Here is a 24,079-nt window from a genome sequence, read left to right on the forward strand (position 1 = left end):
GAAATGCTCAGACTTATTTTTTTTATTTTTTTAACTCATCGGCCGTTTCCCACGAAGGTAGGGTGGCCCGAAAGAGGAAAAAAGCTTTCATTATTCATTCCTTTACTGTCTTGCCAGAGGCATCCTTTCACTACAGTTATAAAACTGCAACATTAACACTCCTCCAAAGTGCAGACATTGTACTTCCCATCACCAGGAATCAAGTCAGGCCTGCCAGTTTCCTTGAATCCCTTCATAAATGTTACCTTGCTTACACTCCAACAGCACGTCAAGTCCTGAAAACCATTTGCCTCCACTCGCTCCTATCTTAACATGCTCACGCATACTTACTGAAATTCCTTCACCCCCTCCCTCCAACCATTCCTAGGATGACCACTACCTCGCCTTCCTTCCATTACAGATTTATACACCCTCCAAGTCATTCTATTTTCTTATATCACTTCTAAATTTCCGAACTACACTTCAACAACCCTTTCTCAGCCCTCTGGGTAATACTTTACTAACCCCGCACCTCCTTCTAATCTCCAGCTTACGGGATCTCTGCATAATATTCACACTACATATTACCCTCGGATATGACACCTCCAGCTATCTCCTTGTAGCAACATTCACCACCCATGCTTCACATTCGTAAAAGAGCTTTGTTACCAATACATTTTCCTCTTTGCTTCTGTGGTCAACGTCCTTTGTCTCCACAGACTCCTCAGTGCACCACTCACTGTTTTTCCCCACTTCAATTCTAAGGTTCACTTCGTCTTTAAGACCCTTCTAATGACTAGTGAACTCCTAGATAATTGAACTCATTCACTTCCTCCACACACCCTCTCTCTAACCTGATATCCAATATTCCATTACCTATTTTTTTTTATTCTCATCACCTTTGTTTTTCCTATATTCACTTTCAATTTCCATATTTTACACACCATCCCAAATTCGTCCACCAACTTCTGCAACTTCTCTTCAGAATCTTCAAAAAGCACAGTGTCATCAGCAAAATCATCTGTAAAAACTCCCACTTTGTATTAGATTCCCTATCTTTTAATCCCACACTTCTTGCCAACACCAGTGCATTTGCCTCTCTTAAAACCCCATTAATAAATATATTGAACAACCATGGTAACATCACACTCCCTGTCTAAGTCCTACATTTACTGGGAAATTATCTCCCTCTCCCCTACTTACCTTAACTGAGCCTCATTATTCTCAATAAATCACTCATCTGTTTTCATTAACCTACCACATATTCCATACACCTGCAACATCTCTAACATTGCTTTCCTATCCCCCGTATCATATGCCTTTTCCAAATTCGTAAACGCAGCGAAAAGCTCTTTACCCTTATCTAAACACTTGTATACTTCACTGTCAACAATTGGTCTATACCCCCTACCCTTCCTAAAGCCTCATTGTTTATCTGCCATCCTGTTCTGCGTCTTACTTTTAATCCTTTCAGTAGTAACTACCATACACTTTACTAGGTATTCTCAAGAGGCTTATTCCACTATAATATTTTTTTTGTCCCCTTTGCCATTATAGAAAGGAGCTAAGCATGTTCTCTGTCAATCCCTAGATACCTTCTCTTGCTAATAAATTTATTAAATAAAAGCTGAATCATTCCGAAACTATATCCTCACCAGCTTTTAGCATTTTTTTTTCTTGATTCCATCAATCCCAGCCACTTCACCCCCATTTCATTCTACCCACAGGTTCATGTACTTTCCCCACACACACTCATTTTGCTCTTCGTTATTCCTAAAAGATATTACACCCCCCTGGCCAATGCACGAAATCACAGCTTCCTTATCTTCATCAATATTTAGTAGATCCTTAAAATATTCCCTTCATCTCCCTGATACCTCCAACTCTCCATCTAATAACTCTCCTCTCCTATTTTTAACTGTCAAATCCTTTCATTCCTTAGGCATTCTCAGCTTATTAATCTAACTCTAAAAAAAATCTGATTCTTAGCAAAATTTGTTGACATCATCTCACCCTCTCTTTCATTTGCTCTCCGTTTACATTCCTTCAAAACTTTCTTAACCTCTCTCTCTTCTCCTCTCCCCATGTACTCTTCCCTACTTATACAAACCTTGTAAAATCCTCTCGTATGCTAACTTTTTACCTCTTACAACTCTGTTTACCTCATCATTTCACTAGTTGCTCCTCTTCCCTCCCCCACCCACCCTCCTCTATCCACAAACTTCTGTTGTGTACCCTGACACTGCATTTTTAAATCTACCGTCATACCTCTTCGAGTTTTGCCAATAATCTCATTACTCCATGTTCTTCCTATAGTTGCCAATATCTTTTCATTTTCGTAAGTTTTGTTCAAGACTTTTTTCTAGTCTGTTATAATTTTATATATTTTTACAGGGACTCTTGGAGATATAGCAGCCATAAGCATTTTTTGGGGGAACATTTAATCAGAATTTTTTTCTAAACCAAAATTTTTAAATACACCTTTTATTTTAAAATTCTTATATTATATGGAGAAGGTATATCAAAAATGTTTTTAATGTTAACAGAAAACTAACATTCTTGGTTGAATAGAATTATTTGTCCTTTTCCCAAACCGTAAAATGAATTTTTAGCAATTTTAAAGAATTTATCATTGAAGTGTTTTGGGTATTTTAGATCATTAGCTATTTCATAAATCTTCAAATTTAATTTTTATAAGAACACTGGGTTGCCAATGCACAACGTTCTCAAAAACATTGATCAGAATACAGAAAGTTTAACTCCGTCATAATGTGAAGATCAATAATCCTCATAAGGGAAGTTATTTTTTGATTTTCTGTATATTTTAAAATTAAAATCATTGTTTCCCTAAGTAATTAACACATCAAAATAAAGGCAATCATTTATATTGTTTAAAGTCAACAGTAAAATTTATGGATTGAGTTTAACTATCTGATTTAACAAGAAAATGGTTTATATCTATATGGTTTATATCTATATTCTTGGGTATTAGGCATAAAACATTATTAATATATCTGTACCACTTAGTTATATTGGGAAGGAATTTTTTAAGCAATCTTATTTCAAAATATTCCATTTACAAATTGCTAAGGACAGGTGAGAGAGGATTTCCCATTGCCATTCCAAACTTCTAAGTAAAAAACTCGCCCTTAAACACAAACTTTGCAATAACAATACACAACATAATAAGATCAATAACTGTAGCCACTGGTAATGGGAAATCGTAATTACTGAGTTCTTCAGATAGGAAACTAAATAAATCATTAACTAGAAAAAATATACATAACGAAGTGACATCAAAACTAAATATATTGTAATTATTTAAATCAGTGATTGTGCTTAATCAATACTCTTTTTTGCCTTAAAGTTAGAAATTTTGCCATAAATTAGGATCAACATATCTACTAACCATTTTTTTTTTGCAACAACATACATGTAACATTAGAAGTGAACAAGAGTCTAATGCTATTTTTATTCATGTGAGAAATTTTAGCCACAAAATATATTTTCAAAGAGCCGAGAAAGTTGCAACTAGCAGGCGTATGGTTGAGAGAAGCTAGCAGGCGTATGGTTGAGAGAAACTAGCAGGCGTATGGTTGAGAGAAACTAGCAGGCGTATGGTTGAGAGAAACTAGCAGGCGTATGGTTGAAAGAAACTAGCAGTCGTATGGTTGAAAGAAACTAGCAGGCGTATGGTTGAGAGAAACTAGGTGTATGGTTGAAACTAGCAGACGTATGGTTGAAAGAAACTAGCAGTCGTATGGTTGAAAGAAACTAGCAGGCGTATGGTTGAAAGAAACTAGCAGTCGTATGGTTGAAAGAAACTAGCAGGCGTATGGTTGAGAGAAACTAGGTGTATGGTTGAAACTAGCAGACGTATGGTTGAAAGAAACTAGCAGTCGTATGGTTGAAAGAAACTAGCAGGCGTATGGTTGAAAGAAACTAGGTGTATGGTTGAAACTAGCAGACGTATGGTTGAAAGAAACTAGCAGGCGTATGGTTGAAACTAGCAGGCGTATGGTTGAAAAAAACTAGCAGGCGTATGGTTGAAACTAGCAGGCGTATGGTTGAAACTAGTAGGCATATGGTTGAAAGACACTAGCAGGCGTATGGTTGAAAGAAACTAGGTGTATGGTTGAAACTAGCAGGCGTATGGTTGAAAGACACTAGGAAGCGTATGGTTGAAAGAAATATAATTGAATCTAGTTTCCTAAACACTCTTGAATTTAACAATACTTCAGGGTTATATATTAGATTAATTTATAATTAAAGATTCACTAGCAGTATACGATGTTACTCCGGCTGCGTTTGAGTGTGTGCGTGTACTCACCTAATTGTGGCTGCTGCAGTCGATCCATATCTCCTGGCCCTGCCTCTTCACTGGTCACTACTAGGTCCTCTCTCTCTCTCTCTCTCTGCTCCATGAGCTTTATCATACCTCTTCTTAAAGCCATGTATGGATCCTGCTTCCTTTTCATCACTCACCAGGCTATCCTTCTTCCTAACATCCCTGTGACTCATCTGATTCTTCAACTTCTAGTTGTGATCCCTTGTTGCTGTGTCCCATCGCAGGAAAATCCTATCTGTCCACCTTGTCAATTCCTCTCAGTATTTTATATGTCGTTATCATATCCCCCCCATCCTCTCTCTCTCTCTCCTGTCCTCCAGTGTCGTCAGGTTGATTTCTCTTAACCTCTCTTCTCGTTGCAAACCTTTGCACTTTCTCTAGTTTCTTGACGTGTTTGGCCAGGTGTGGGTTACCAAAAAGAATTTTATCTAAGTTTAAGTTCTTCTTTTTTTAATTTCATTTCGACTTCAGTGACTAAGACATTTAGGTGACCATCTTGTAACCTGTGTTTCTTTGTATAACTCAGGTGAAGTTTGGTCAGCTATAGAAAACGCTGTGATTTCGGAGCATAAAAATGACTGGTTTACTCAGTTAGGTATTCAAGTCTTGACAGTGAATGGAAGACAGAAGCTACATCCACTTATTCATTTCTGGAACTCAGCATTTATTACGGGACTGTTGAGTACGACGCATGTGCAACAATTAGCTAACTTTATGGTTGAAACGTTTCGTCTACGTGGTAGACTTCTTCCGTTAAATACAGAGGAGAATGGAATGTAAGAAGCAGTAGTGGCGAGGTTCGGATGGTATAAGATTAGGTATTAGACTTTGTCACTGAAGTGCCTAATTTATTGTGCACATCATATCTATCCTGTGGACAGTAGTGCAAGAGCACATGGGTGCACAAAAGGCCTAGAAACTAGGCCTCGAAAGGGTTAAAAGGTGTATATTTGGATTTATATCTACATATCTACAGTTCACTTGTCTGTTACAAGCAAATTTAAGAAATTTGCTTAGTACATCTGATATCTTATTTTCATATGACATAGGTTATTATACTGTCTATCTCTGTATTCCTCAATAAGTAGATGGTATAAACGGTCCATAAACCTTGTATTTTGCTCATCAACGTGTTGATGTTATACACTGTTTTGAACAGTATGGCAGTGTGCTGCTATGTGATATTTGAATCAGTCAACCATCCTGAGTACATGACTGAGGAAAAAGTTCATTAAATAAGAGTGGAAGACTGAATGACTGGTGGAGGAAGCATGACTGGTAGTTTGACTTCAGAAAGGAGTACGTAACCAGTTACCTTTAACCCCCCCCCCCTCCACTTCCCTTCCCTCATTCACCAAGCGAGTTAACAAGAGACCCTTGCCGGCGGAGTAGAGTCACTTGGCTTCCTGCTTTCATCAAGTTTGTAAGTATGGAGCCCTAGTCTTGATTGGTTATTTTAAGTTTAGTTTTTTTCTTAATTTATTAAGGGATAAGAGCTGTACTCTTGTTAGGATTTTTAACTTTTGTCCGGACTTGGATACAATTACGTTCATAAAGGTAATATTTAGTCATCACCATTTCTGTTAAAGGCCTTAAGCCTATCATGTGAATGACTCCTTGTCCAGTTCGTAATTTCCATATTCTTCTCAGCCTTGCTGGTGTCCCGTAGCTCGATCGCTAGCGCACTCACCTCACACACTGAGGTCCGGGGTTCGAATCTCCTCCGGTACGGCTGGAAAACATTAGGGACGTGTTTCCATATGACACCTGCTGTCCCTGTTCCTCTTCACCCATCAGTTTAAAATGGGTACAAGGGTGTAAGTAGACTGGTGTGAGTCGCATCCTGGGACAAAATTGACCTAATTTGTGGCAAATGCTCAGCATAACAAGCAACTTTCTATATAGTAGTATGTCAGTGATGCCAGCTATGGTCTGTACATCTTGTACATATACTTGTAGGAAAAAAATATTATTATTATGGTTCGGGTCACCCAACAGATGGGAGATGAGACGAGCATCATGAACTAATAATAGATCAGAAACTGAAGAATTTATCGTCTTGGGAACTCTGCTGTTCCTTCACCTTAGCTCTACATCCACACTCCTGCATCACTACGAGAACTCCGCTGTTGCACTACTTCCGTGCAGGTTGAAAAGCCTCACCTTGAGAACCGTTTTTCTCTACCACCAGGACAGAGCTATTATCTCGACAACATTCTACGACTGAGCAACTTGTCTTGTTCTTTATACCTGTGTTGTCGATTTCTAATTGACTACCACTGTGGACAGCTAACTTCTGAAGCTGCTACCTGCGCACCTTAACCCTTAAACTGTCCAAGCAGATCTACGTTCATATGCGTAATACTCCAAAAGTAGATCTACTCTTTTTACATACTTTTAAATGTTGAAAAAACGTAGATGTACGTTTGGACAGTTTAAGGGTTAAAAGGCATTGTAAGCATCTGATGCTGGACTTCACAATAGTGGCGACTCCCTGTGAACTTACTTTCTCTCCAGCATCCCGTTCCACTCCGGGTATTCCTGAGCGCCTTGCCATGCCAGCAGGCAGACTCAAAAGGCTTGTTCATTTGATTTTAACTATTCATTTATTTTTTTCCATTATTTGCTTCAGTTAGGACTAGTTCACGTTTAATTGCTTATATCTAGTAAGAATTAGTTAATCTTATTTTGTTATAATTATTTTTTCTGTTTTCTTCAGGAGGAAGAATGTTCTTTAAGTCTTTGAGGGTTCGAAGGCCCCTTACACCTTCACAATGACCATAGACTACCACCATATCCTTAACCATCCAAATAGGGAATGTATAGAAACCATACTACGGGTGGGGTTAGAACCCGCGATCAGAAAGTTATAAAACTCCAGACCGTCGAGTTAGCCACGGGGCCACCTTGCTAACCTTCCTATGGTGTACAAATATAACTAGTTAGATTAATCTTATTGTAGTCAGCTGGTCCAGTGGTAAACACGTCGGTCTGGAGTTTTATGGCTCTCTGATCGCGGGTTCTAACCCCACCCGTGGTATGGTTTGTTAGCAATAGTGTCACGATTTCGTGAGTCAGGGACTGCATAGCCAATGCTTTCGCCTGGAAAAAGTCTGTACCAACTATGTCAGTCTTTCCCTTTTATTTCATTTGCGTATTAAATATCTTTCAATATTTAATTTCCCTTCACTTTAATTATATTCTCTTTCTGTTTTTGGGTTTTCCCATGATAGAAATTTTCAAAACATGGAACCGCTTCCATCACACAGATAACCATCCATTATACCTACTAACTCCAGTTCTAGTAAACAGATTGTAGAAACACAATTCCTCAGATTCCTTGGATGAAGGAATCTGAGCTACCCTCCCATTCTGCGGCTCACAGCACACTCCCTTCAATTTCCCATATGTTCTAAGACCTTACAGATTTAACATTTTCTAATTAATACCAGAATATTGACGTACGGCAGAGTTGCCACCCAATTAATTAAAAAAAAATCACCAAACTAATCTCTAAAATAAATTTATTACCTGCAGGTTGAAGAGTGAAGGCACAAGGATCTTTCTGTTGTCCGACAACATTAGCGGCCCAGCAGAAGACAGTACCGTAGTCCCTGGCGGAGTACGCGACGTAACGCAGCCTCGACACTGAACCAGAAACTGAGTACCAGAAACAAGGCAAAGTTACATTAGTCAAAGGTCTGTTTAAACCAGCCACTTAAACATGCAGTAGCATTTCACGAGTGTACTAAAATAGCATGATGCCATAGTGTGCTGCATCTGTTCTATTCTTTACAAGTGATATCTTACAAATGTTTACAGTTATATTTTAGCTCTACTTTTGTAAGTAAAAGTCATTATTATTATTATTTGAGTGCTGGAATAACACTCATGACTGCTACTAGAGTGCTGGAATAACACTCATGACTGCTACTAGAGTGCTGGAATAACACTCATGACTGCTACTAGAGTGCTGGAATAACACTCATGACTGCTACAAGAGTGCCTGAGGACAATGCAGTGGTAAAATTAGATTTCAAGAATGCATTCAATCTCCTGAAAAGAGACGTGGTATTAGCAGCAGTACAAGAACATTTCCCTGGTCTCTTCCCTTTTGTTTCAGCCGGGTATAGCAAGGAATCAATGCTTCTCTTTGGAGAGCATGAAATCACATCATCGGAGGGTGTCCAACAAGGAGATCCTCTTGCACCATTTCTCTTCTGTATAGCAGTTAGGGAAATCACAGTCAGACTGACCAGCGAGCTAAACATCTGGTTCCTAGATGATGGTACACTAGCAGGTACAAAGGAGTCCCTCCTACATGACCTTACACAGGTAATGACACGGGGACAGGAAATGGATCTCATCCTGAATCCATCCAAATGCGAAATCATCTCAGTCAATAATCATGTGATAAATGCAGTGAGATCAAAACTACCAGGAGCAGCAGTCATTTCCCACACAAATAGTGTCTTGTTAGGAGCACCTCTGGGAAGCAATGCCATTGACACAATTCTCAGGAAGAAATTGGAAGAGTTAAGGAGAATGGAACAACGAATAGGCAATCTGGACACCCACGATGCCTTGTACCTTCTCACAAAGTGCTTGAGTCTGCCCAGGTTGACATATTTCCTAGGATGTGCACCTTCATATGATAACCCTATACTGCACGAATATGACAGTATTCTGAGGCAGATTTTTACGAAAATACTTAACCTTACTCTAGAAGACAGGGAGTGGAACCAAGCTACACTTCCAGTCAGACTAGGAGGTATTAATGTCCGCAAGTCATCACAGATTGCGTTACCTGCTTTTCTGTCCTCGTGTATTGCATCCAGAGAGCTTGTAGCAGCGATTCTCCCTGAACATCTTAGGGACAAGATTGGAGTCCAGGACCAAAAATTCATTGATGGAGCAATGATCTGGGATAATCTAACGGGCTCTGAAACCAGACCTGCTCCCCCCAGCAACTACAAACAATCGCTCTGGGATGGTCTAATAGTGGAAAATACAGCCTCAACAATGCTTCAGAGTGTGTCAGGGAAGGCTAGAGCCCGCCTCCTGACAGTGAGAGCCCCTCATGCTGGGGACTTTCTGTTGGCTGTTCCCAACTCCAGCCTTGGCACACGCCTCGACCCACAGACCATCCGCATCGGTGTTGCCCTTCGACTTGCCGCCCCTATTATCGCCGAACACAGGTGTATTTGTGGCAGTGAAGCAGCAGACCGATTCGGGTACCATGGTCTTGTGTGCCGTAAATCCGAGGGAAAGGTTGCAAGACATGAGGAGGTTAATAACATTATCAAGAGGAGCCTCACAACAGCTGGATGCCCAGCAGTAAGGGAGTCACCCCAACTATGCAGATCTGATGGCAGCCAGAAGAGTCCAGATGGTATCACCCTTCAAGCCTGGACAGACGGGAAGCAGGTGGTGTGGGACTATACATGTGCATCTACCTTGGCTGATACCTATCTCCAATACACCAGGGAGGAAGGAGGGGCAGCTGCCAGCTTCAGGGAGTCCCAAAAGTCTAGAAAATATGGAGAACTTGCCCATCATTATATGTTTGTTCCCATAGGCTCAGAGACCCTTGGCTCATGGGAAAAGAATGCATCTAAATTCCTTAAGGAGCTGGGAAAAAGACTCATTAGGGTAACTAGGGATCCCAGGGCAGCTAGTTTTCTGTTCCAGCGGCTCAGTGCGGCTGTTCAAAGGGGTAATGCCTGCTGTATTTTGGGCACACGCCCCAGCTCTGAGGAGCTGGATGAGATTTTCGCCTTATAATCGGTGATACACACGTAACAACATGTACCGTATATGCCACCTTTATATCAACAATGTATCTCTTAAATCTTCTGTACCATATTATGTAATAAAATATTCCTATTAGTAAAAAAAAATATATTAAAAGATGGGGTGGTAGGGGAAGTGGAATATTCAAACGGCTTCAGGAAGAAATCCAAATATTCTTCCTTGAAGTCTTTTTATTCACTTCTCCGAGGCTGTATGGTATATATATATATATATATATATATATATATATATATATATATATATATATATATATATATGGGTCCCACAATTTACACCAGAGGTGGACCCCATCATTATATATATATATATATATATATATATATATATATATATATATATATATATATGCAAAACAACCACTCTGAAAGAATAGAGAAATTCCAAGCGCTTTCGTGACTACTCACATTATCATAGTTCCTTGATAATGTGAGTAGTCACGAAAGCGCTTGGAATTTCTCTATTCTTTCAGAGTGGTTGTTTTGCATATTTTGAAATCACCTGTTTACTGTGATCTTATTGCATATATATATATATATATATATATATATATATATATATATATATATATATATATATATATATATATATATATATATATATATATATATATCATACTTCTATCACTGAGGTAAAGGATCCAGGATTATGGGATACGCTTAAACCTTTCTTGGATAAATATGTGGATACCTTTGTGTTGTCATTGAGGAAGGGTGTGTTGTGCTTGTGGAAAATGGGAACTACTTTCTCGGATCTTTGAGGTAAAAGGGGATAGGTATATAGTGGGATACTTTCTTTGGTCAATGAAATAGGAGGAGGCTTGGCTTATGGAGTACGGTATATCTTCTTGGATCATTGAGGTAGACAAGGATGGGCTTATAGTATAAGGGGATTATTTATCGGAGCACTGAGCTGTAGATGACTCGGCTTATGGAAGATGGAGAGGTCTTTCTCGAACCATCTTTCTCACGTGAATGTGCAATAAGCGGCTGTAGTTGTTGTCGATGGGGGATACCTTTCTCGGAGCATTAAGGGAGGAGGAGTATGAGCCTACGAGATGCTGGGATACCATTCTCAGACCACTGAGGTTCAGAAGGCTTAGGGTTACCAGACAGACATAACTATTACTTATCGACTAAAAGGCGTCAAGTTATTATCTTCACTGATCATTGCTTATTGTTACAGGGTTTAATAATCACCTGGGGAATGTGAGACAATCACAAACAATCTAAGAAAATGGAGAGTAGCTCCTATTTCTTTGATCTAGAGCACTTCAGCATACATGAGTCCACTATGATGGGATCTGTCGACACAACACATTCCTTGTGACAAGCGTCTCACCTCACCCGGCCTGAAGCTTGTCGAGTCGACGGTGTTGTTGAAGAGCCAGTAGAAGGTGAGGTTAGCTGGGTAAGCATCCACTGTACACTGCAAGGTCACCACTTCTCCCTCGACTGCCGTCACTATCACTCGCTCCTGTGCACACATCGGTCTATCTGTAAGAACACCATTACTATTAAAAAACTTCAGAAAAAGTTACAAGTGTTCGGTGTAGAGATTTGAGATTTATCGGCTTCGACGTAACAATTTTTTTGTTTACAAAGGCGCCTACTTGCAATCTTGCAAATCATCCTTATGAATATGATCATCCCTTAAGTGGTACTTTCATGGTATTCAGTCAAATATATATTACTGACTGTAAATTTATGTTTATGTATAATTTTCTTAACATTTTTGTCGTCTCGTCTTTGTCGAGTGACACGACGAAGACGAAATCACTTTCATTTTCAATCACACAGTTACTGTTTTCCAAGATGGTTGCCAACATCACAGTTCAGAGATCCTCTGAAGTCTGGTCAAACGGTTTTCCTGAATCACTTCGTAAATGTTTCCCTGTTCACTCCAACAACAAGTTTTATCATGAAAGCCACTTGCTTCTGCTCCTTTCTAACATGCTCACACAAGGCAGTTGGATGTCCAAGCCTCTAGCATTCAAAACCACCTTTAATCTATACCTCCAACCTTTCCTAGGACGACCCCTGCGTCTCGTTCCCTCCAACCCCGATTTATACAGTTTTATCCAGCTTCTCTAAATATCCAAACCACCTCAACAACCCCTCCTCAACCATCAAACCCATCTCCACTGCCTTTCAAATTCAAATGTTTATTTCCTTGTATAGCTTACATTGTGTAGCTACATGTTACAAGATATTAATTAGGCCACTGGCATGCCTAGGCATTTCGAGCCTTCAGCTTCCTCCTCGTTGCATCATTAAAAGCCCATGTTTCATACCCATACAACAGCGTGCCAACACTATACTATGGTACATTCTCCTTCATGCCTGAATCAATAAAGGTCTTTGTCTCCACAGATGCCTACATACACCACCAACCTTTTTTTACCTCCATCGATTCTATTGTTCACCTGTTCACTCCCACATATCTGAACACATTTATTTTCTCCATACTTCCTCCCTCCAATCTAATATCCAATCTCTCTATGTCTATATTTTTGGATAGTCTCAAAAATTTGAACTTTTCTTTGTTTATTTATAATTTCTAATCTTTCACACACTCTCCCAAAATCCTTAATCAATCATTGCACCTCCTGTTTCGAATCTCCCATGAGTTTGTTGACAAAGGGAAGAAAGCAACTGAGATAATTCCAATTTCGTACAAGATTCACTATCTTTAAATTGTACTTTCAGAAATTTGGTATGGCAATGAAAAATATTAAAATTTCTACTGATTTTACAAGCATTATCTCCTACATTCCATTCACTATAGTGAACTGACTCACTAATGTTGTAGTCTGTTTCTGTTAGAAACAGAAAGTCCTGGTAGAGGCACAGATGATCAAACTACATGCCAGTTATATAGTCTCCGCCAACACTACGTACTTGAATGTCCGCTTAACGAAGAGTAGACATAGATAGTATACCAACTATGTGATACACGATGATATCTTAACTATGTAAAAAAGATACCAGTCATATTACACAGCCCTAAATCTGTTGGCAGCATATAAGACAATTATATAATTCCAGATGTACTTCTGTTAACCCTTTTGGAGCCCATTTCCTAAGCCTTTTGTTTATGTTATGTTCCTGCACTACCGTTCACAGGATCGATATCGGGTTCACAATGAACTATTCGCTTAGGAGTCTAAATAAAAAATCTATAAAAAAAAAATCTCCCATCTAATACCACATGGGAAATATGTCGATAAAAATTTTTTCCTTTGATTGTGTACTGAAAGCCATTATGGCCCTTTCAAGTGGACTAGTTAATTTAAAATTTATAACAATTTGCTATGCAATATATATATATATATATATATATATATATATATATATATATATATATATATATATATATATATATATACATACATATACATGCGCATATATATATATATATATATATATATATATATATATATATATATATATATATATATATATATACATATATATATATATATATATATATATATATATATATATATATATATATATATACATATATATATATATATATATATATATATATATATATATATATATATATATATATATATATATATATATATATATATATATATATACATATATATACATGCGCAAGGAATTCGCAAGAGCAGGCGAAATATACACAAACACTCGTAGGTTCGAGTCTCCTTCAGCCAGAGATCAGTGTTTGTGTATATATATATATATATATATATATACATATATATATATATATATATATATATATTGCGGAAAGAGTGCATCTAAGTTCCTTAAGGAGTTAGGCAAAAGACTCATCAAGGTAACTAGGGATCCCAGTGCAGCTAGTTTTCTGTTCCAGCGACTCAGCGCTGCTGTTCAGAGGGGGAATGCCTGCTGTACTTCGGGCACGCGCCCCAGTTCTGACCAGTTGGATGAGATTTTCGCATTATAATCAGTAATAAAGACTTAACAATATGTACTAGACTTGTATCTCTCACAGGTCATGTACTGTATGTGCCATCTTTGTATCAGCAATGTATCTCTTAAATCTTCTGTACCATATTATGTAATAAAATATTCCTATTACTAAAAAAGAATGAAAAGATGGGGTAGTAGGGGAAGTGGAATATTCAAACGGCTTCATTAAGAAATCCAAATATTCTTCCTTGAAGCCTTTTTATTCACTTCTCCAAGACTGTGGGTCCCACAATTTACACCAGAGGTGGACCCCATCCCATATATATATATATATATATATATATATATATATATATATATATATATATATATATATATATATATATATATGTGTGTGTGTGTGTGTGTGTGTGTGTGTGTGTGTGTGTGTGTGTGTGTGTGTGTGTGTGTGTGTGTGTGTGTGTGTGTGTGTATTTCCAGCCTCCTCCTGGCCACAAGGGGTGGAAATCCTCAAAAGTACTTTCACACTTCTCAGTGCATCATCAGGAGCTGTGCAATGTTGCAAAGGCACCAACAGGAGACGTAGGGTAAGTTTTTTCAGAGTATGGTAGCGCGGTGGTACCAACCTCTGAGGGAGAGATGCCCACCGGAATAACAACCAAACACCGGTCCTCCTCATACCCCACCCCATATAGGTTCGGGTGGAGTAAGCCTCACAGTTTACAAATAGTCTGAGGTAAAATAACTAGGAGATAGTTAATAACCAGCCCTAAGCTTCTAACTGCTGAGAACAGGTCAAGTGACATAAGAAGTTACATTACAATAGTGGATCATTTACATATACAGTGTAGCTAATGTGTACAACCTTCTAACTAATGAAACAGAAGGAATAATTCCCTCATTATGTCAACCGGTGTCACAGAACATTCCAGAATATTCATTAAATACTCTCAGTGTCAATATACCTGCGTAAATTCTTCTCCTCAGACTTTTGTGTCTTATAATAACTAGGCTATTCCTGATTTTTTAACACCATTGTTATCATATTATCCATTATCATCTGATAATATCGTTATTATTTTCATTATATTACTAACACCCTAATTCAGTAAACCACTAAACTGGTTACAATCACCATGTTGCAATCAACTAGGTGTACCTTGTACCACTGTACCTAGACGGGTTAGGTCCTCAGTAGGTCACTCTGCCTCTTTCTCGGGCTATTCTAGGATGATTGTACATGTGCACACATACCTAAATGAACTCCCATGACTACTGCCTTACTACTGATATACTACCCATGTTGCAGTCTGCATTGCAACACATCACCTAGACCACCTGTAGCATTACGATACCTGTGTGCAGTAGCAGCTGGGCGGGTTACAACATCCTGGGTTATATCTGTGTTCGCGACGGACTTAACAAGATGTTATATTTTATATCGACGGTCACGACGGGCGTAGCATGATGTGCAGTTTGCAGACTCTGGTCCAACATAACCGGCACATCACGAAACCCTTTGAAAAATCACTGCGTAACGACAGAGTGTATTTATACTGAATAATGTGAGTCAGAAGGAACATACACCTCATACTGAGAGACGGTGGTAACTTACACCTCATACTGAGAGACGGTGGTAACTTACTCCTCATACTGAGAGACGGTGGTAACTTACACTTCATATTGAGAGTCGGTGGTAACTTACACCTCATATTGAGAGTCGGTGGTAACTTACACTTCATATTGAGAGTCGGTGGTAACTTACACCTCATATTGAGAGTCGGTGGTAACTTACACCTCATATTGAGAGTCGGTGGTAACTTACACCTCATATTGAGAGTCGGTGGTAACTTACACTTCATATTGAGAGTCGGTGGTAACTTACACCTCATATTGAGAGTCGGTGGTAACTTACACTTCATACTGAGAGTCGGTGGTAACTTACACTTCATACTGAGAGTCGGTGGTAAGTTACACTTCATACTGAGAGTCGGTGGTAAGTTACACTTCATACTGAGAGTCGGTGGTAACTTACACTTCATACTGAGAGTCGGTGGTAAGTTACACTTCATACTGAGAGTCGGTGGTAACTTACACTTCATACTGAGAGTCGGTGGTAACTTACACTTCATACTGAGAGTCGGTGGTAACTTACACTTCATACTGAGAGTCGGTGGTAACTTACACTTCATACTGAGAGTCGGTGGTAACTTACACTTCATACTGAGAGTCGGTGGTAACTTACACTTCATACTGAGAGTCGGTGGTAACTTACACTTCATACTGAGAGTCGGTGGTAACTTACACTTCATACTGAGAGTCGGTGGTAACTTACACTTCATACTGAGAGTCGGTGGTAACTTACACTTCATACTGAGAGTCGGTGGTAACTTACACTTCATACTGAGAGTCGGTGGTAACTTACACTTCATACTGAGAGTCGGTGGTAACTTACACTTCATACTGAGAGTCGGTGGTAACTTACACTTCATACTGAGAGTCGGTGGTAACTTACACTTCATACTGAGAGTCGGTGGTAACTTACACTTCATACTGAGAGTCGGTGGTAACTTACACTTCATACTGAGAGTCGGTGGTAACTTACACTTCATACTGAGAGTCGATGGTAACTTACACTTCATACTGAGAGTCGGTGGTAACTTACACTTCATACTGAGAGTCGGTGGTAACTTACACTTCATACTGAGAGTCGGTGGTAACTTACACTTCATACTGAGAGTCGGTGGTAACTTACACTTCATACTGAGAGTCGGTGGTAACTTACACTTCATACTGAGAGTCGGTGGTAACTTACACTTCATACTGAGAGTCGGTGGTAACTTACACTTCATACTGAGAGTCGGTGGTAACTTACACTTCATACTGAGAGTCGGTGGTAACTTACACTTCATACTGCCAGTAAGAATGAACTTACACTGGAGACTTATTGTGAGAGGTGACTTACAGTTTAAGTCACCTCTCACACTCAGTATACAGTGTATACTGAGTGTGAGAGGTGACTTACACTGTATACTGAGTGTGAGAGGTGACTTACACTGTATACTGAGTGTGAGAGGTGACTTACACTGTATACTGAGTGTGAGAGGTGACTTACACTGTATACTGAGTGTGAGAGGTGACTTACACTGTATACTGAGTGTGAGAGGGTTGCTACGAGAGGTACCAACAACATTGGTAGCAGCGCAAGTGTAGGTACCAGCATCAGGTCGCTGAACACTCTGTAGCACCAGGTTCCTCCCTCTCACCAGCACTCCAGCACTCTTGTGGTGTCGAACCTCCGTCTCCTGTTATGAAAAAGTATCACACTGTACAACAGGCTTTCGATATAAGGTGTGGCAAGAGAAAGACATTGAAAGGCAATGTTATTGCGAGACAATCTTTCTTAAGTCAACAAAATGTCCAGAACCCATAATGACTACTACGATTTCTTCTCCGATCTTGGCCATAGCTCGAGGAAAATCCTACAGGATGACTGTTGAGAATGTTGACCTTTCCTTGGAGGACTCTGATCTAGGGATAAACACATTTCACGAGGACCTAGGCCAGGGCCTAGTAAATCTACTGAAAAATCCCTGATCAAACGTTCCTATCCCATGGTCGAAGGACTGCCAAACATCTCTGTTTACATGCCCGAGGGACTGACCTTTCGGGAAAAGCAGCGAAGAGATCCTTCCTTGAATTGCCATGAGATATCTGCTCGAGGATATATAATGCTGTGAACATTCGTGAGACCCAGCCACTCACGTCAGGCCAAACTGAGCATTTCTTTCCCCACAACTGTGGGGCGGTGGCCTGGTGGGTAAAGCTCCCGCTTCACACACGGAGGGCCCGGGTTCGATTCCCGGCGGGTGGAAACATTTCGACACGTTTCCTTACACCTATTGTCCTGTTCACCTAGCAGCAAATAGGTACCTGGGTGTTAGTCGACTGGTGTGGGTCGCATCCTGGGGGACAAGATTAAGGACCCCAATGGAAATAAGTTAGACAGTCCTCGATGACGCACTGACTTTCTTGGGTTATCCTGGGTGGCTAACCCTCCGGGATTAAAAATCCGAACGAAATCTTATCCTATCTTGTGTCAGCTGTAACAACCTGATGTCTCTTATGAGCAGTGATTAACCTTCAACTGTCGGATACACAGAAAAATAGTCTTAGTGTTCCAAAGAGTTCAATTTCCTAAATCGAATAAGACGACAATCAGTGTTAAAGTTGGTGAAAAAAAAAATATCACTTGTCGGCATTGAGGGGACTTGAGCTAGAGTCCGTCACGGCCACGCTAGCGGGAGACTCGTCTGTAAAAACTTGCATTTGTGGTCACAGTGGTGCCTGTGCTAACCTTCCTATGGTGTATTAATATACCTATTTGGATGAATCTTATTGTAGTCAGCTGGTCCAGTGGCTAAAGCGTCGGTCTGGAGTTTTATGACTCTGACCGCGGGTTCTAACCCCCCCTGTGGTATGGTTTACCATCACTTTTTAACAAAAGCTGCTTAACAGCACCAGCGATATTTACATTTAACAATTTACAGAAGCCAAGACATGATTATTTTTCTGTTTACGTTGATTTCAATTATCTGTTAATGTTTGACATTATGTACACAGTTTCTTATGATGGGTTTAACGGTAAATTACAATAAGTGGACCTCAGTTATGATTTAAGTTTAAATCAGGTACACAAAGTGAGCAGCCACTTGAATCCTTTATATCAAGTGGTGAAGATAAATGCAGCGTTTCGCACACTGAGTCGTGAAAGCTCGATCCTGTCTGTTAGCCACGAGCCAACGATTCGGCAACTGTTTGGGCGAAACGTTGATAAAGAATCGCATTAGGCTGCATTTGTGGCTTTTTTTTACCATCGTCTTGGTATTGTATTTCCAGACTGACAAGTTCCACTCTCCTGGTGGTCCTGCAGGGAAGTTCCACTCTCCTGGTGGTCCTGCAGGGAAGTTCCACTCTCCTGGTGGTCCTGCAGGGAAGTTCCACTCTCCTGGTGGTCCTGCAGGGAAGTTCCACTCTCCTGGTGGTCCTGCAGGGAAGTTCCACTCTCCTGGTGGTCCTGCAGGGAAGTTCCACTCTCCTGGTGGTCCTGCAGGGAAGTTCCACTCTCCTGGTGGTCCTGCAGGGAAGTTCCACTCTCCTGGTGGTCCTACAGGGAAGTTCCACTCTCCTGGTGGTCCTGCAGGGAAGTTCCACTCTCCTGGTGGTCCTGCAGGGAAGTTCCACTCTCCTGGTGGTCCTGCAGGGAAGTTCCACTCTCCTGGTGGTCCTGCAGGGAAGTTCCACTCTCCTGGTGGTCCTGCAGGGAAGTTCCACTCTCCTGGTGGTCCTGCACTCTCCTGGTGGTCCTGCAGGGAAGTTCCACTCTCCTAGTGGTCCTGCAGGGAAGTTCCACTCTCCTGGTGGTCCTGCAGGGAAGTTCCACTCTCCTGGTGGTCCTGCAGGGAAGTTCCACTCTCCTGGTGGTCCTGCAGGGAAGTTCCACTCTCCTGGTGGTCCTGCAGGGAAGTTCCACTCTCCTGGTGGTCCTGCAGGGAAGTTCCACTCTCCTGGTGGTCCTGCAGGGAAGTTCCACTCTCCTGGTGGTCCTGCAGGGAAGTTCCACTCTCCTGGTGGTCCTGCAGGGAAGTTCCACTCTCCTGGTGGTCCTGCAGGGAAGTTCCACTCTCCTGGTGGTCCTGCAGGGAAGTTCCACTCTCCTGGTGGTCCTGCAGGGAAGTTCCACTCTCCTGGTGGTCCTGCAGGGAAGTTCCACTCTCCTGGTGGTCCTGCAGGGAAGTTCCACTCTCCTGGTGGTCCTGCAGGGAAGTTCCACTCTCCTGGTGGTCCTGCAGGGAAGTTCCACTCTCCTGGTGGTCCTGCAGGGAAGTTCCACTCTCCTGGTGGTCCTGCAGGGAAGTTCCACTCTCCTGGTGGTCCTGCAGGGAAGTTCCACTCTCCTGGTGGTCCTGCAGGGAAGTTCCACTCTCCTGGTGGTCCTGCAGGGAAGTTCCACTCTCCTGGTGGTCCTGCAGGGAAGTTCCACTCTCCTGGTGGTCCCGCAGGGAAGTCCAATAGCATGACTGAGGATAAAGTCAGTGTGATACCGTCTGTGAAAGCTAAAGTCAGTGTAATAACCGCTGTGAAAGCTAAAGTCAGTGTAATAACCGCTGTGAAAGCTAAAGTCAGTGTGATACCGTCTGTGAAAGCTAAAGTCATTGTAATAACCGCTGTGAAAGCTAAAGTCAGTGTGATACCGTCTGTGAAAGCTAAAGTCAGTGTGATACCCTCTGTGAAAGCTAAAGTCAGTGTGATACCCTATGTGAAAGCTAAAGTCAGTGTAATACCCTCTGTGAAAGCTAAAGTCAGTGTGATACCGTCTGTGAAAGCTAAAGTCAGTGTAATAACCGCTGTGAAAGCTAAAGTCAGTGTGATACCCTCTGTGAAAGCTAAAGTCAGTGTGATACCCTCTGTGAAAGCTAAAGTCAGTGTGATACCCTATGTGAAAGCTAAAGTCAGTGTAATACCCTCTGTGAAAGCTAAAGTCAGTGTAATACCCTCTGTGAAAGCTAAAGTCAATGTAATACCCTCTGTGAAAGCTAAAGTCAATGTAATACCCTCTGTGAAAGCTAAAGTCAGTGTGATACCCTCTGTGAAAGCTAAAGTCAGTGTAATACTCTGTGAAAGCTATAGTCAGTGTGATACCCTCTGTGAAAGCTAAAGTCAGTGTAATACCCTCTGTGAAAGCTAAAGTCAGTGTAATACCCTCTGTGAAAGCTAAAGTCAGTGTAATACCCTCTGTGAAAGCTAAAGTCAGTGTAATACCCTATGTGAAAGCTAAAGTCAGTGTAATACCCTATGTGAAAGCTAAAGTCAGCGTAATACCCTATGTGAAAGCTAAAGTCAGTGTAATACCCTATGTGAAAGCTAAAGTCAGTGTAATACCCTCTATGAAAGCTAAAGTCAGTGTAATACCCACTGTGAAAGCTAAAGTCAGTGTAATACCCTATGTGAAAGCTAAAGTCAGTGTAATACCCTATGTGAAAGCTAAAGTCAGTGTAATATCCACTGTGAAAGCTAAAGTCAGTGTAATACCCACTGTGAAAGCTAACGTCAGTGTAATACCCACTGTGAAAGCTAAAGTCAGTGTTATACCCACTGTGAAAGCTAAAGTCAGTGTAATACCCACTGTGAAAGCTAAAGTCAGTGTAATACCCTCTATGTAAGCTAAAGTCAGTATAATACCCACTGTGAAAGCTAAAGTCAGTGTAATACCCTATGTGAAAGCTAAAGTCAGTGTAATACCCACTGTGAAAGCTAAAGTCAGTGTAATACCCTCTATGAAAGCTAAAGTCAGTGTAATACCCTCTGTGAAAGCTAAAGTCAGTGTGATACCCTCTGTGAAAGCTAAAGTCCGTGTAATACCCTCTGTGAAAGCTAAAGTCAGTGTAATACCTCTGTGAAAGCTAAAGTCAGTGTGATACCCTCTGCGAAAGCTAAAGTCAGTGTAATACCCTCTGTGAAAGCTAAAGTCAGTGTAAAACCTCTGTGGAAGCTAAAGTCAGTGTGATACCCTCTGTGAAAGCTAAAGTCAGTGTAATACCTCTGTGAAAGCTAAAGCCAGTGTGATACCCTCTGTGAAAGCTAAAGTCCGTGTAATACCCTCTGTGAAAGCTAAAGTCAGTGTAAAACCTCTGTGAAAGCTAAAGTCAGTATGATACCCTCTGTGAAAGCTAAAGTCAGTATGATACCCTCTGTGAAAGCTAAAGTCAGTGTAATACCCTCTATGAAAGCTAAAGTCAGTGTAATACCCTCTGTGAAAGCTAAAGTCAGTGTGATACCCTCTGTGAAAGCTAAAGTCCGTGTAATACCCTCTGTGAAAGCTAAAGTCAGTGTAATACCTCTGTGAAAGCTAAAGTCAGTGTGATACCCTCTGCGAAAGCTAAAGTCAGTGTAATACCCTCTGTGAAAGCTAAAGTCAGTGTAAAACCTCTGTGAAAGCTAAAGTCAGTGTGATACCCTCTGTGAAAGCTAAAGTCAGTGTAATACCTCTGTGAAAGCTAAAGTCAGTGTGATACCCTCTGTGAAAGCTAAAGTCAGTGTAATACCCTCTGTGAAAGCTAAAGTCAGTGTAAAACCTCTGTGAAAGCTAAAGTCAGTGTGATACCCTCTGTGAAAGCTAAAGTCAGTGTAATACCTCTGTGAAAGCTAAAGTCAGTGTGATACCCTCTGCGAAAGCTAAAGTCAGTATGATACCCTCTGTGAAAGCTAAAGTCAGTATGATACCCTCTGTGAAAGCTAAAGTCAGTGTAATACCCTCTGTGAAGGGAAGGCTAAAATCAGTGTGATACCCTCTGTTAAAGCTAAAGTCAGTGTAATACCCTCTGTGAAAGCTAAAGTCAGTGTAATACCCTCTGTGAAAGCTAAAGTCAGTGTAATACCCTCTGTGAAAGCTAAAGTCAGTGTAATACTCTCTGTGAAAGCTAAAGTCAGTGTAATACTCTCTGTAAAAGCTAAAGTCAGTGTAATACACACTGTGAAAGCTAAAGTCAGTGTAATACCCTCTTTGAAAGCTAAAGTCAGTGTAATGAAAGCTAAAGTCAATGTTATACCCTCTGTGAAAGCTAAAGTCAGTGTAATACCCTCTGTGAAAGCTAAAGTCAGTGTATTACCCTCTGTGAAAGCTAAAGTCAGTGTAATACCCTATGTGAAAGCTAAAGTCAGTGTAATACCCTCTGTGAAAGCTAAAGTCAGTGTGATACCCTCTGTGAAAGCTAAAGTCAGTGTGATACCCTCTGTGAAAGCTAAAGTCAGTGTAATACCCTCTGTGAAAGCTAAAGTCAGTGTGATACCCTCTATGAAAGCTAAAGTCAGTGTGGCATCCTTTTTGAAAGCTAAAGTCAGAGTAATACCCTATGTGAAAGCTAAAGTCAGTGTAATACCCTATGTGAAAGCTAAAGTCAGTGTAATACCCTATGTGAAAGCTGAAGTCAGTGTAATACCCTATGTGAAAGCTAAAGTCAGTGTGATACCCTCTGTGAAAGCTAAAGTCAGTGTGGCATCCTTTGTGAAAGCTAAAGTCAGTGTAATACCCTCTGTGAAAGCTAAAGTCAGTGTGATACCCTATGTGAAAGCTAAAGTCAGTGTGATACCCTCTGTGAAAGCTAAAGTCAGTGTAATACCCTCTGTGAAAGCTAAAGTCAGTGTAAAACCTCTGTGAAAGCTAAAGTCAGTGTGATACCCTCTGTGAAAGCTAAAGTCAGTGTAATACCTCTGTGAAAGCTAAAGTCAGTGTGATACCCTCTGCGAAAGCTAAAGTCAGTATGATACCCTCTGTGAAAGCTAAAGTCAGTATGATACCCTCTGTGAAAGCTAAAGTCAGTGTAATACCCTCTGTGAAGGGAAGGCTAAAATCAGTGTGATACCCTCTGTTAAAGCTAAAGTCAGTGTAATACCCTCTGTGAAAGCTAAAGTCAGTGTAATACCCTCTGTGAAAGCTAAAGTCAGTGTAATACCCTCTGTGAAAGCTAAAGTCAGTGTAATACTCTCTGTGAAAGCTAAAGTCAGTGTAATACTCTCTGTAAAAGCTAAAGTCAGTGTAATACACACTGTGAAAGCTAAAGTCAGTGTAATACCCTCTTTGAAAGCTAAAGTCAGTGTAATGAAAGCTAAAGTCAATGTTATACCCTCTGTGAAAGCTAAAGTCAGTGTAATACCCTCTGTGAAAGCTAAAGTCAGTGTAATACCCTCTGTGAAAGCTAAAGTCAGTGTAATACCCTATGTGAAAGCTAAAGTCAGTGTAATACCCTCTGTGAAAGCTAAAGTCAGTGTGATACCCTCTGTGAAAGCTAAAGTCAGTGTGATACCCTCTGTGAAAGCTAAAGTCAGTGTAATACCCTCTGTGAAAGCTAAAGTCAGTGTGATACCCTCTATGAAAGCTAAAGTCAGTGTGGCATCCTTTTTGAAAGCTAAAGTCAGAGTAATACCCTATGTGAAAGCTAAAGTCAGTGTAATACCCTATGTGAAAGCTAAA

The 24,079-nt window shown here is 40.6% G+C and overlaps 1 protein-coding gene across 1 annotated transcript in view; it reads right to left on the reverse strand.

Moving 5' to 3' along the window:
• Positions 1-24,079, reverse strand: part of LOC128687831 (neural cell adhesion molecule 1-like) — a 158,923-nt gene that overhangs the window by 59,111 nt on the left and 75,733 nt on the right. The window contains 4 exon segments of the mRNA XM_070083832.1: positions 7,859-7,987; positions 8,069-8,075; positions 11,480-11,634; positions 17,195-17,354. Coding sequence (XP_069939933.1) covers positions 7,859-7,987; positions 8,069-8,075; positions 11,480-11,634; positions 17,195-17,354 — 451 coding nt within the window.

This window comes from Cherax quadricarinatus, chromosome 10, assembly GCF_038502225.1.
Source record: "Cherax quadricarinatus isolate ZL_2023a chromosome 10, ASM3850222v1, whole genome shotgun sequence".
Taxonomy (NCBI): domain Eukaryota; kingdom Metazoa; phylum Arthropoda; class Malacostraca; order Decapoda; family Parastacidae; genus Cherax; species Cherax quadricarinatus.